This window comes from Excalfactoria chinensis, chromosome 11 (genome assembly GCF_039878825.1).
Source record: "Excalfactoria chinensis isolate bCotChi1 chromosome 11, bCotChi1.hap2, whole genome shotgun sequence".
NCBI lineage: Eukaryota > Metazoa > Chordata > Aves > Galliformes > Phasianidae > Excalfactoria > Excalfactoria chinensis.
The window spans coordinates 17,232,009-17,244,607 of record NC_092835.1 but is presented as its reverse complement, the minus strand read 5'-3'; the positions used below and the strand labels follow the sequence as shown (position 1 = coordinate 17,244,607).

Genomic DNA, 12,599 nt, shown 5'->3' with positions numbered 1-12,599 from the left:
ATCATAATGCATTGCTTCTTGGAGTCCAAGGGAAGGCAGGATTGTAGGGAGCAGAGAATCCTTCCACACTTCCCAGTGCTTCTCCAGCACCTCCTTTCCACAGCCAGCCCATCTCTGATCACTGCATTAAAGCATCTGACACAGACGTCATTCCTTGGTGCCATGGGACTGGTGAATCAGTTTTCTACCTCTGTCACAGCTCCGGGAACCCATCGTGCATCTCCATAGCCTGAGCATCCTCTCACTGATCCTACCCTACGCTGTTCATGTGCATCCTGGGCATCTCACTTGAGAACTTCTCGAGAGCTAAAAGAATAGCTTAGCTTTACAGATAAGAGCTTGGTTGTGTCTGGTTTCAAATCTACCTATTTTAATTTGCCCATCTCCTCATGGTGTGGGCTGGGACTCATCCAGGAGCACCCAAGGCACCAATCAGATGTTTTGTGGTGCCACATGCAGGTCCTTTCCCATTAGGAAGGCTTACCAGGCTGGGTTCATAAGCTCTTTCTCACACCACCACCTGCTGTCAAGGTGACAAACAGGGACACGCTGCAGCCCAGAACACCTCAAGGTGTTTCAGGGCAGGCTGGACCTCTGTGCATACAGATACACAGGGGACATGGAGCAGTACAGACATGCAGAGCATCAAGGCCAGGTTTTCACTTCCTATACATTCCCTTTGCACTCATCTGAAAAGCCTACAATAAAATCATTACCCAAGCTCTGCAAAAACCACACAGCAGGCACCCAGTGCTACAGATCAACCAACTGACCCACGGAGAACCACAGCCAGTCACAAGCCAGCAAGTCAATACAGACAAAGCCACACCAGCAAAGTGCCTCCCAGCATCCTAAGCTGCTATTTTGCTCTTAGTGCTTGTTTCATAACTGAGTCTGGTGGCAGCTCTGCAGGAGCAGCACGGCTGCTTTCTGTATGCAGGTCCTGCTGCTGGCCAAATCAACCCAGCCCCACCGCGAGGCTGGAGCTCTGCACCACCCCTGCAATAAGCAGCTTTGGAGAATGACTGATTAAACGTTTCAGTTTCACTTCAACAATTCAACTCTGCAGCATTCTACTTGTTTGTATGCTGCCAAGCTAGGCAGATAATCTCTTTATTATTCCTCTGCTTGCCTCCCCGATCTGTAATTTACTTAAAAATAACTGTAGAGTCGTGCTGAGAGGCAGGAGGGAGATCATGGGCTCATCCCCAGGTAGGTGGCATGTGGCCCTGGAATGTCACCCACCCCACAGCAGCAGATACACACAGGTCAAACACTTTGGGACAGGTCAACCCAACCACTTCAGGGCCAACATAAGAAGAAAACTCAGGTTTTCAGAGCAGACCAAGAAAATCTTTGTCTTTCTCTCCACCTGGAGAGGAAAGTGAGCTGCTAGGCTGAAAAGGAATGATGGAATCACTGTGGTATGTAGGGAACGTGCTGACACCAGGGTCTCCCATGGATGCACCAGGACACAGTGACATCGGACACACAGAAGGACAGACTCAGCCCATGTCATTACTTCATAGAATGAAATCATTGTGAGTTGGAAAGGACTCGTAAACGTCATCTAGTCAAACTGCTCTGCAACAAACAGAAACACCAACAGCTCCATCAGGCACCCAGAGCCCAGTCCAGCCTGACCTTGAACATCTCCAGAAACTGAAACATCCAGATATTGCAGAGAAAAGGGCTCTGAAGTTGCTTGCAGGGAAAACTTCCCATCGTTCTGTTTGGAAGGCAGCAGAAGGTGTGCACTGCACGTTGCCCAGCACTCACCTGTGTCATAGTGAACCACCAGGGACCCGCAGTGGTCTCCAGTCTTCAGTGGGTGGAACTCCACTGTTACTTGCATGGTGTCACCAATCTTAAGGGTCCCAACGGAGGGATCGACAGAGAAAGGGCTGCAATGCAAAGACAGGCATCAGAGGCATCACAGGAGATTTGGAAATCATAACCCCTTCCAGGGCCTGAGGCTATTCCACTTCACTACACTGAGCAGATAAAACACATCAGCAGAGTAAGAACAGAAGACATAGGATCAGACACACAGCTCCTTTCTCCCACTTCTGAAGAGATTCAGCCCTCAGAAGAGCACGTGATGCAAAGTAACCTCTTCTCCCCCATATTATACATCCAGCTCTTCCTCTATGCAGCATCTCAGGAGTCAGACTGCTAGCAACTCAATCAGAGAACTGTTTTTGAACAGCAGAGGCCAAAATTGCTATTTGCATGCAAAGCTGACCCCAATTTCCTCAAGTCTATCTTACCCAGCCACCTTCAAACCTCACCTCAAGAGAGGCAAATGTCAAAGCAAGGCCTGTGCCAAGGAGATTACAGCCAAGAATCAGAGGAATAAGTCTTCCTAGAAGACCAGAGAACAATTATGTATTAATTTGCAGAATTCAGCCTTTTTACTTTGAAAGTAACCTGTTTTAACCTAAGGAAGGGCACATTATATCAGCCACTCAATGAAAGCTGCTCTAAGAAAAGGAACAACCAGGAAAGTACGTGCGCAAACGTAGATTAGAGCGAAGCCACAGAAACAAGACAGCAGCAAAAGGATTGTCCCATTTTCAGCCTGAAGGATCCCACCAAGCATCACTAACAGCAGCATGACAAAGGGGGTTAATTTGATGCATTCACAAAGCCATGTAGAGTCTGCGACTCTGGGCTGCAATCCAAGCTTGATAACCATTTGCTTGGCCCACCAGACAAATTCATAGATCCACAGAATCATTAAGGTTGGAAAAGAGTTCTTGGATCACCAAGTCTGAACCAACCCACCCTCCCCATGCCCACTGACCACATCCCTCAGTGTCACACTGCCGTGGTTCTTGGCCATCTCCAGGGATGGTGACTTCCCCACCTCCCTTGGCTGCCAGCTGTAGAACTCTACCTTCACACTAAGGGAGAAGCCAGATGAAGCATGGCAACTTGGCTTCGCAGTTCTTGCTCAAAAGACAGAAGTTTTGTGTTCAGCACTTTGCTGGTCATCAAATTCTCACCTCCAAAACTTGCTCTGTGGAGCTTTAACCATGATTAGAGAAAGGCAATGCACACAAAAATAATGAGAACTGGAGACACGCACAAACTGAACTTTGTTCATCTGAGTAGCGACAGCTGATAAAATTGCTGGAGTTTTTGCTCATTAATGAGATATAGCAGCAATTAGTGGTCTGACCTGTTCCCATTATGCTTGTAGCATTGCTGCTGGCTCTAGAAGGAGCAGCAGTGAGCCTGTAGCATTTGCACACTGACAGGAGGAGACCTCAGCCTCTTCCCAGGGCAGAGCTTGCTCCATTGCAGCTGAGCAGGGGGTTCTCACGTATGTCCAGTAATGTGTTCCCAGCCACACCAAAGGGCTCCTCAAGGACACAGTTTGTTCCTCCCATCAGAGAACATTCATCAAGCCCTGTTAATGGCAGCTGCCTGCTAGGGAAGGGATTTAGTGACCAGCATGGCTGAGAAGTCATACAATTATAGGATCATTAAAGCTGGAAAGGACCTTTCAGATCCCCACGTCCAACCCCAGCCCACATTCACCATGCCCACATCCCTCAGTGCCACTTCTCCACGGGTCCAAAACAACCTCTGGGCCGCCTGGGGCAGAACTGGTGCTTGGGTGTGACATTTAGAGTAGCAAAAGGAGCTCAGAAGGGCTGCTAATGAAGGGGATCCCCCACATTTCAGTACCAGTTCCTGCTCTATCTCCCCACTCCTCTTCACCATTGGCTGGGATGGAGCAACCCCACACCTCCCACATCCTACCCCAAATCCTCCCACCATCCCTCACTTTGTCAGGACACAAAGATGCAAAAGCCCTACAGCTAAACTCAGCTCCCCCCAAACTTCTGTCAAAGCAGTTAAGCCACTCTCTGCAGCCCCCAGATAAGAAATGCTAAGAGACATCCCTGATGCATTCTAATAGCCAAGTGAAAACTACTGCCAAGAACGGAAGCTGGCAGCCTAAACCTTGGCCTTTTATCCATTAATTGTCATTTAATTGTGAGCTGTTCTTTAAAGATAATTCTGGCCCTGCTAGATCTGCCCTCCTAATGAATCACCACCGCTCCCAAAAGACGGGAAATCTTTCAGAAGATAAGCTCTGTGGTTTCTTTTTATAATAGCTCCTTTCCCTCTGACATGGTTTTTAAAACGATGCCCGTTTGGATGTTTGCTTTGGTGTACAACATCAAAACTTCTGCAGGTCCTGCTCTTTAATATCCCAATGGTGCCTTGCAAGCACAGCCAGATCCCCCAGCTCACGTTATTCAGCCACACCAACTTGGAAGAGGCCTTCTCACTGGTATCCACTCAGCTCTATTACATCTATTACTGCCCTTTGGAAAGGGACTGATGCTAGAGAAAAGCTGTTGTCAGCTGTGTGCCTCAGGTTTTCACATCCCCTTTTCTCCTACAATCAGGCAGTGTGCAAAGAGCTCCTTCTTCAAGTCCCACAGCACACAGCTCTCCTACAACCAAACAGATTTCCTCTTTTAAGATTTCCTTAATTTTAAGAACCATCAGACACAGGATAAAAACAAAACCTATCAATTTCCAGCCTTCTGTTTGACTGCTGGCTGCTGTCAAATCTACAGGTGGTTGAATTGCCTCATCTGCCCATTAAGACCCTTTGCAAGAAAAACACAAAGATCGGCTCATCTCAACTTTAGTAATTGTACAGCAGCCAAAGTCAAGCTTGTAGCTGTTCCAGCAAGCTGAGCCTGTTGGATCTTGGAGGCATCCAAGGCTTGAAAAGACAATTTCTCAGTGCTGAGAAGTCTTGTGCAGGCTCAGCAGCTCACAGCTCCATCTTTCTGCTCTTTCGCTGCTTCTGCCCTCCATGTTCACATCCTTTCATGGCCTTCATAGCCCATCCTATACGTCTATACACGTATGTATACATGCATGGCCTACAATCTGCTTCCAAGCACCATTTTCAACTCAAATGTAGAGGAACGACATTTATATTCCTGTGTGTCAGAGAAGAAACTCATTATCGTGCCTTAATGATGAGGAGAGGGTAACTTTCAACACTTACACTGTTATTATTTATTATCAAGCTTTGTAAGAAGAGGGAACACAGGCAAGACAGCGCCAGCCAGCACAAAGAGAGTGCTTTGTCCGCCAGTGGTCCAAATGTGACCGTATTGATAGATGCCATAGAAAGAGAGAGACCTCTGAGCAGGGAGCAGCTGAAGGATGCTGAATTAGCTCCACAGATTCACTTCCTTTACTCAGTAAGAATTAAACACGTTCAACTTAAGCAGCTTAAATTCTCCTCCAAATAAGAACAGACTGAAATTGCCCCGCATTTTAGCCGGTAAGGTTGGCACTCCTCTCCCAGAGCACCTACACCATAACTCTTGATTACTGCATCTTACATTTATACTGAGCTCTCCAGGACAGGGAACATAAGTCATCCATTTCCAAAGCTCCTGGCACAACCCTAAACGCTCTGCGATGATAATTAATCATCAAGTTGTTATGGAAGTTATTCAGGAGAACAAGCGACACATTCAACTAAATCTTCTCTAATAACGATGCAGCCTTTGTTCTACCCTCCCTAACAGGGAAATTAATCCTCCAACATTAGCAGGAGAATGGCCTCTTTCCGTGAAAGGCTGTGTAAATATATTTGTTCAAAGACAATTGTCAGCTAACAATCTATTAGCCTGCAGAGCAGCCGACTCTCACATCTCCTTGGTGTGTCAGCCCAGAGGCCGTTGCTTTCCTGCTAACCATGCCCAGCACATGGGCACAAGAAGCTACGGAAGCTAATGGAACCTTCAATGTTGAAAGCATTCAAAGCTCTACAAGAAAAAGGCCTTTAGTGCTACTTGCAGACCTGATCAAACTCTGGAGCTGGTTTTCTTCCAAGCAAGGTGTTTGCTGATCTCCAAGAGGTCCCTTCCAGCCTGAATTCTTGTCATTCTACATGACGATTCGAAACCATCCCATTTCCATTTCACATACTCCCCAAACTTCTCAGTTTTCCTATTCATCTCTGCATATACGCAAGGGCACGATGCAGACAGACAGGCATTAGAGGAACTCAGCCTTTTGAGGGGATCCCACTGAAGTATTCCTTATGACATTTCACTGAAGAAAAAGCAACAAAAGAAAGAAGACGGGAACACAGAAATTTCTGAGTAGTTAAGAAAGAATCCGAAGGAAAGCAAGTGCCACTCTTAATTAGAATTAAATGCTTCCTATATTCAAAGATTTAAATCATCTGCTTGAAATTTCGAGCTGGTCTTCAAAAGTTCATAATGAAATGGAAGAGATGACAGACGCCCTCAATGGGGCAAGAGAAATCATATCAGCTTTTGATCATTTAATGCACACAATCCAGTTATCCAGAGCTCTGCTTTTTTTGTACAGTTTGAGATGAAGCTTTTCTAACATTTCCCATCCCTTTATGGCAAATCGAGGCTGAAGGGTTTGATTGCCAAACTTCAACTTTTAATATCCATAGCAAGCAGAACTCAATATATGCTGTAGCAACTATTCTATCAACTGATAAGTGTATTGAAAAATGCTAAACACTCAGTCAGTCCCTATTTAGATTCTGACAGCTTGACCTAGAAATCCCAGAGGAAAACTGCAGTGACTTAGAAGTTCCTACCTACGCATTTTCCACAATGTAAAGGCTTCCTTCCTTCAATGCAGAGCACAACCCTTGAACTCACTCAGTTGTTTATTGGTTTCTCTGTCTGTGCATTTCCATCCTTTTTTCCCCCTGATGCAAAGCTTCAGCAAAGGGGATTTTTAGTAGGAAGTATCCCGTTCCCCCTTGCAGGATGTCATGCTCTTTCCCATTCTACTTCCTGGTCCATCCTTAGGAAGACAGCAGAGGAGGAGAAGCAAATCCCAGACCTCTGCTCACCTGGTCTCCCCAGGCTTCATAGGGGCTCCTCTTGGGCTCCTATGAGTTAAATTGGGCTCCTCTTGGGTTAACTGGGGCACCTCCTGCCCCCACTGGCATCCATCACCATTGGTTGGAGCCACAGAGGAGCTCTGAAGTCAGGGTCTGCTCAACTCCACTTCAGAGCTTGTTCCACCTAACATTGGGTCATGGGGGTCAGACTAAACCCAAAGCTTGCCAGCACACAGTGCTGTTCTCAGGGCTCCAGCACCTTGAAGGCACAACCTGGCAGCCTTTACCTGTGGGTGCTGATGTGGTAACGGGCCTCACGGTTGCCAACGTTGCAAACCAGCAGAGTTCTCTGGGTGCTGTGTTTGACTGGGCAGACTGAGAAGTTGAGCTGGTCGGGGAAGTCCAGGATAGCTCGGGCTCCTATGGCTCGGATGGGTACCACAAACTTCTCCCTCTCTGTGATGCAGGTGAGTTGGTGGAAGTAGTCCTGTGGGAAGGAAGTGGGATCATCAGGAAAGCATTTAGTGCCATTGCAGAAGGAAGGTCACTGTTTGCTATGCGTTCATTCAATAATGCAGCAGTACTTGTTATTTAATGACTTTTAATTCCAGTAGAATGACTGGTAGAGGCTTGTTGGCTCGCCAAGAGGAAACAGCTCCATTGCTTCAAGTGCTTTCCCAGCGAGCTGACAGCCAGCTCCATACCACAGGAGGACAAAACTACCTGATAGCTGGGTTCTGAATGACCAATGCAAGGATTTCACAGGAGGGATTAGAGCACGAACAAGAACCCGCTCTGAGCACCAAAGCACAGCAGGTAACCCAATTACACGCTGCTAAGCCCAGCCATGCAGTGATGTGGCTCCTTGCGGCTTGGCAAGGGCTGCTCAGGTGCATCTTCTAAAGGACCTGGTCACACACACAATTAACAGCCAGATTGGAATGAAAGACACAACAACACCTATATCAGTGGCAGGTTGGTGAGTGGGGTGCTTGTTCCCTACCACCACCCTAACAGTGCTACCAATGACAAAGCTGGGGACACCCCCTTAAAAGCCCATCTCATCCATCTTCCCATGGCTCAGCCCTATACCCAAACTGTCCCTGAGAACGACAGCACTTTTAGCACCAACAATTCGCACCCACTCCCAGCAACCCGCTGGTTGCATCATATTCCAGCCTTACAAAGTTCTCTTCGTGTCTGATCTCTGTTTCACTTCGCATCTCATCCTAGCCTCAGAGGATGCAAAGACAGCTCTGCTTCCTCTCTGCTGCATATTCTGGTGTGGCTGATGCCCCAATTACATCCCTCATGTAGCTCCTCTGGAATAAGTGCCTCCGTGTCCTCTTGGCATGCCTACCTGTGGCAGTGTGAACACCCATCTCTACTAAAGCCAGCACCTCAAACCTTCAGTTCAATTGGAAGCCTGAGTCCTCCTCCCAGCTGCCATCCATTCAGTAGTGGGAAGAAGAATCCAACCACATCGTCACAGGGCCGAGCAGATGGATCTCCATGAGCACAGCAGGGCAGCACCAATGACAGCAGCAACTGGAGGCACTGCCTTGCCCCACTGCAACCAGCCATGGGTTACAGCCAGGTCAATAAAAGCTTTGCCTCACATCCCTCTTTTGCTGCTGCAGTCCTTTTCCTTTTGAACTCATTTTCTTGCTGCTCCAAGGGCACAATAATACAAAACTGCAGTAGGAGCTGAGCTTAGCATCCAGCTTCCTTAGCCAGAACCCATCCAAACCCCATTGTGCCCAAGCTCCTTTGCCTGCCCTGAGCCTGACAGGGCACACAGGTCCAGGACTGTGTTGGGCCAGGTCCCAGCAGCACCCACTGTCTCAGCACGCTCACCACCTGCTCCACTGCGGTTAGGGTTGCAGTAACAGATGCCATCGCATCCAAGACTTAAAAAAAGAATAAAGAAAGGTCTTGTTTTCTAGATGCGTCTCAAATTCGCATTGGAAACCGCAGGAGGGTTTTGGTTTCTCATCTTTAGAAGGTAAAAGGCCAGGAAGGAAACTGCAGCAATGCCTATAGAACTGAATATCGCCTTTCAAGAGAGTTTCATCTTCGGTGAGTCTTTCTGAATTAGCAATTTGGGTCTCAATCTCGCAGCCTAAGTCCTCTAAAATAAAAGAGAAGGGCAGCTTCTGTGAATTCAAAGCACCTGTTATCTGGGTATTTCATGTTCTGACCATTCAGATCATCAGAAACCACATTCAGAAATGAGAAATAAAAAGCAATTTACTTCTTGTTGTTGTTGTTTTGGCCACCCTACTGTAGCGCGGGCATTGTGAGTCTGGCTGAAAGCCTCGTGCCTCTTTAAGCCTTGGCACGACATCTTTCCTTATCTCCACCCTGCAGATGCCAGGTAGACAGAGGAGGACGCAGTGAGTTCAGATCAGCTGCAGGATAAGGAGGAAAGAAACTTCAACAACTGGAGCTACTGGAGGGAAATAACGGGAACTCATTTTCAAGTCGTTACTGCGAAGGAGGGAGCAGATCAGCAGCCAAGAAATTAATACCTGCCCCAGCTGAAATCCCAAAGCAAGCACAGGGTACCGTGCACAAGCACTGGGGCTGCTCACACAGCACAGGGTCTGCTGCAAAGACAGGGAGATGACAGCTGCAATCCTCTGCCGTGTTGCCAGGACAGCAGCTCAGCTACGCACTCAGTTACAGTCCAAGGGGTATCGCCAAAACCAACCTTTGCAACTGCAGACCCCCAGCAGACTGTTTGAAAAGCAGTCTCCTAAACAAATATGCTTGGGAGAGGAAGGGTTCGCATCGCTTACATGCTTTGAAGGTTGTTTAGAGTTAGCTTTAGGCTATAGATTTTCACAAAAATATGACCTCATCCTTTATATGACTCCTCTGTTCCAGGGAAAATAGAAATCACTGCACAATGCAGCCTCTTCCTTTACTCACCTTGGACAAGCAATAAGTTACAAGCTCCAGCCTTTAAAATATGACTGCTGGCATTTGCATTAGTGCCCACTGAAATTAAAGCGACTGCTTGTATCAGACTTGTCATTCCAGGCTCTCTGCAAACTCACACTCACATTAAAGTTGATGTCAGCACGACAGTAATTAACTGCCCGATAAACCAGCAAACTCAGGTGTCAGCTGAGCTGCATAACTGGTAAATACGCTGCTGAATTCCTTGCAGCAGGCAACTGGAGAGCCAAAAAGTCCTGCAGGGTGGGATTATATGGGAAGTCTAAAGGAGAAGCTCCCTGCTGGAACCACGGTACCATAAATGAGAGGCTGAAGGGTGATGACAACACCACATGAGGATGGCTTCCCCTTCCCTTTCCTCAGCCACCAGCTCACAGGATGCTCCCCCATGGGGTCCTTCTGTCCCAGGTTCACTGCCTCAATCTTCTGCCCCCTGCTCTCCACCCTACAAGCCTTCGCAGGAGTGCACTTGGAACAGCAGAACACCAAAACACCTCTAGCAGAACCGGCCTGAATTTACAGAGAATTAATTCCAGTAACACAATAACTCAACATCCTGTCATATTTCATATGATCAGCGAGCATTAACGCAGTCTCCACTGAGCATCAGGAATGAATCTTGCAAACCCGAGACTCGACTCACGTTGCCTGCAAATGCTGTATTGCTACAGCAAAAAAAGAGCAAGGGAAAATAAAAGCAAAACAGATTAAGCTGTGCTGTGTTTCTGGGCACTTCTCACCTCCTTCCTTCCAGATCATCTATGACAAAAGCTGAAGGACACGATGCATATCCCTGCTTGTTTGCTCTGCAGCCCGTACTGGCAGGACACATTGTGGAGCCAGAATGCAGAGATACAGAAATCAGAGGCGGCGAGAGTAACTAATTGCAAATGTTGCCCAACAGAAGAATTATCCATTTGTATTTCTAACATGGGTGCCAATACACAAGATGTGTCGGCTGCATGCTGGCTGTGACAGCCCAGCCATGTGGCACGCTACCAGATGGTTGCGAGGCAGTGAGAAGCTGCTCATTTCCCAGAGAGGGCTTACGAGGCACGTGGCATTCTGGCCACAAACCACTTGCATGCTCCAGTTATTGAGGGCTCAGCACAGCCCAGCTCCGTGCTTCACTCCCATGAATTAGCAATGCAAACCCTCAACCGATCCTACAGTCAGCAGTGTTGGTGCTCACATCCCAATCCTCTGCACCATCCATGGGGTCATGGAGCACTCGAGAGGCAGCAGAGGCACACAGTTGGAGTGCCTGCGATTGCTAGGCACCCCTAGGGTCACCAAGTGCCACCCTTCTCCAGTAGGGCCACATCCAGAGGGAAGACCTCCTCACCACACTACTGATGCATCCCCAAAGCGTTGGTCCTTTGTGCTCTCTGAATTTTCCCTCTGCTTCTGGTGATGGCCCCATATTGTCCTGCTGTCTCCCTAAGCTTGAAGAACAGTGCTCTGCTCTCTGTGGGCACCAGTTTTCCTCTTCAAACCCCCCACCAAGAAATGGATGCTCAGTAATTAGTAAAGATAAATCACATTTTAAAGTCACTTTTGCAAAGCTTACGTCACTGAGATTAAGCTCTCGGGTAGTTTGGAAAACTGCCCTAGGCCAAGCTAATTTTTACCCTAAATATTAATGATGTTAAATGATTTCTCAGACACTCCAAAGGAACAGATTATTCTCCTGGCTTGGGAAGGGGACCACAGGGCATTTCCTCTTTACTTTTCCTCTACCTGCTGTTAGAGAAAGGGACCAAGCGTGACAGTAAATCAGAATCAAGTGAATAAAAGAAGACGACTACTTCTAAAGAGATACCGTACCTCTGCCCTGGTGCAGAAATGCACACGGTGACATGGAATGGGAGCCCTGTGCACAAGGACACAACCACACCAAGATCACAAGTTTGGGACATCTCTACATGGGAGAACAGGGCAGATGGAGTCTGCCTATTCATTCCTACCCACGCTTTGTCCTTTGCATCACACCAACCTCCTGCTGGGTGAGGAATGTCTACAGCCTGTGCCAGACTGGCTCAGCCACATGCAGAGATTCCTCCCACCTAGGCCACAGACTGTGGCCAAGCATCCCTGGGGATGGCACAGCTGCAAGGCTGGGTAGCAGAAGGGATGAATGAGCATCATCTTCAGTCCAGCCCTGGGTGAGGCAGGAAAGTGGCTGCCAGATGAGAGAGAGGAATTCTTTCTGGATCTATTAATTCCTGTAGCCTTTTCCATATTAAACCCTTATCATAAGAGAGAAAAGTGACTTAATCAACACTCCCCCCCCTACCATTTTCTTTGTTTTCCTACTCTTGCGTGCATCTTCCCCAGGAGGTCTCCCTACCATAAAAAGTGGAGTTCCCCACCCCTGAACCCAACCAGACATTATGTTAGACACCCAGGTTGGATATCAGGAACAATTTATTCTCCAAAGGAGTGGTGAGGCACTGCCACAGGCTGCCTGGGTAGGTGTGGTGTCAGCATACCTGGTTGTATTCAAGGATCCATGAGATGTGACACTGGTGTGGTCAGTGAGAATGGTGGGGGTGGCCTGGAGCTGGACTTGGGGATCTTAGATGTCTTTTCCAACCTTAATGATTCTACGTGCCTCTATGACAGATGATTTTAGGAAGTGTGTTAAGGATCCAAGTCTGAAACAAGAGCTCTCAGCCTATGAAGGCACAATCTTTGCCCTGGCTGAAGAGTTCAGCAACCCTACTGAAATCAGGGCTGTTCCCCCAAAAGC

The 12,599-nt window shown here is 47.7% G+C and overlaps 1 protein-coding gene across 1 annotated transcript in view; it reads right to left on the bottom strand.

The window, feature by feature from the left end:
* Positions 1-12,599, bottom strand: part of LOC140257425 (hydrocephalus-inducing protein homolog) — a 57,837-nt gene that overhangs the window by 30,538 nt on the left and 14,700 nt on the right. Inside the window, exons 6-7 of the mRNA XM_072346713.1 lie at positions 7,171-7,370; positions 1,780-1,904 (exon numbers count right to left, since the gene is read on the bottom strand). Of these exons, the coding sequence (XP_072202814.1) occupies positions 1,780-1,904; positions 7,171-7,370 (325 nt within the window). The remainder of the gene's footprint in view (positions 1-1,779; positions 1,905-7,170; positions 7,371-12,599) is intronic.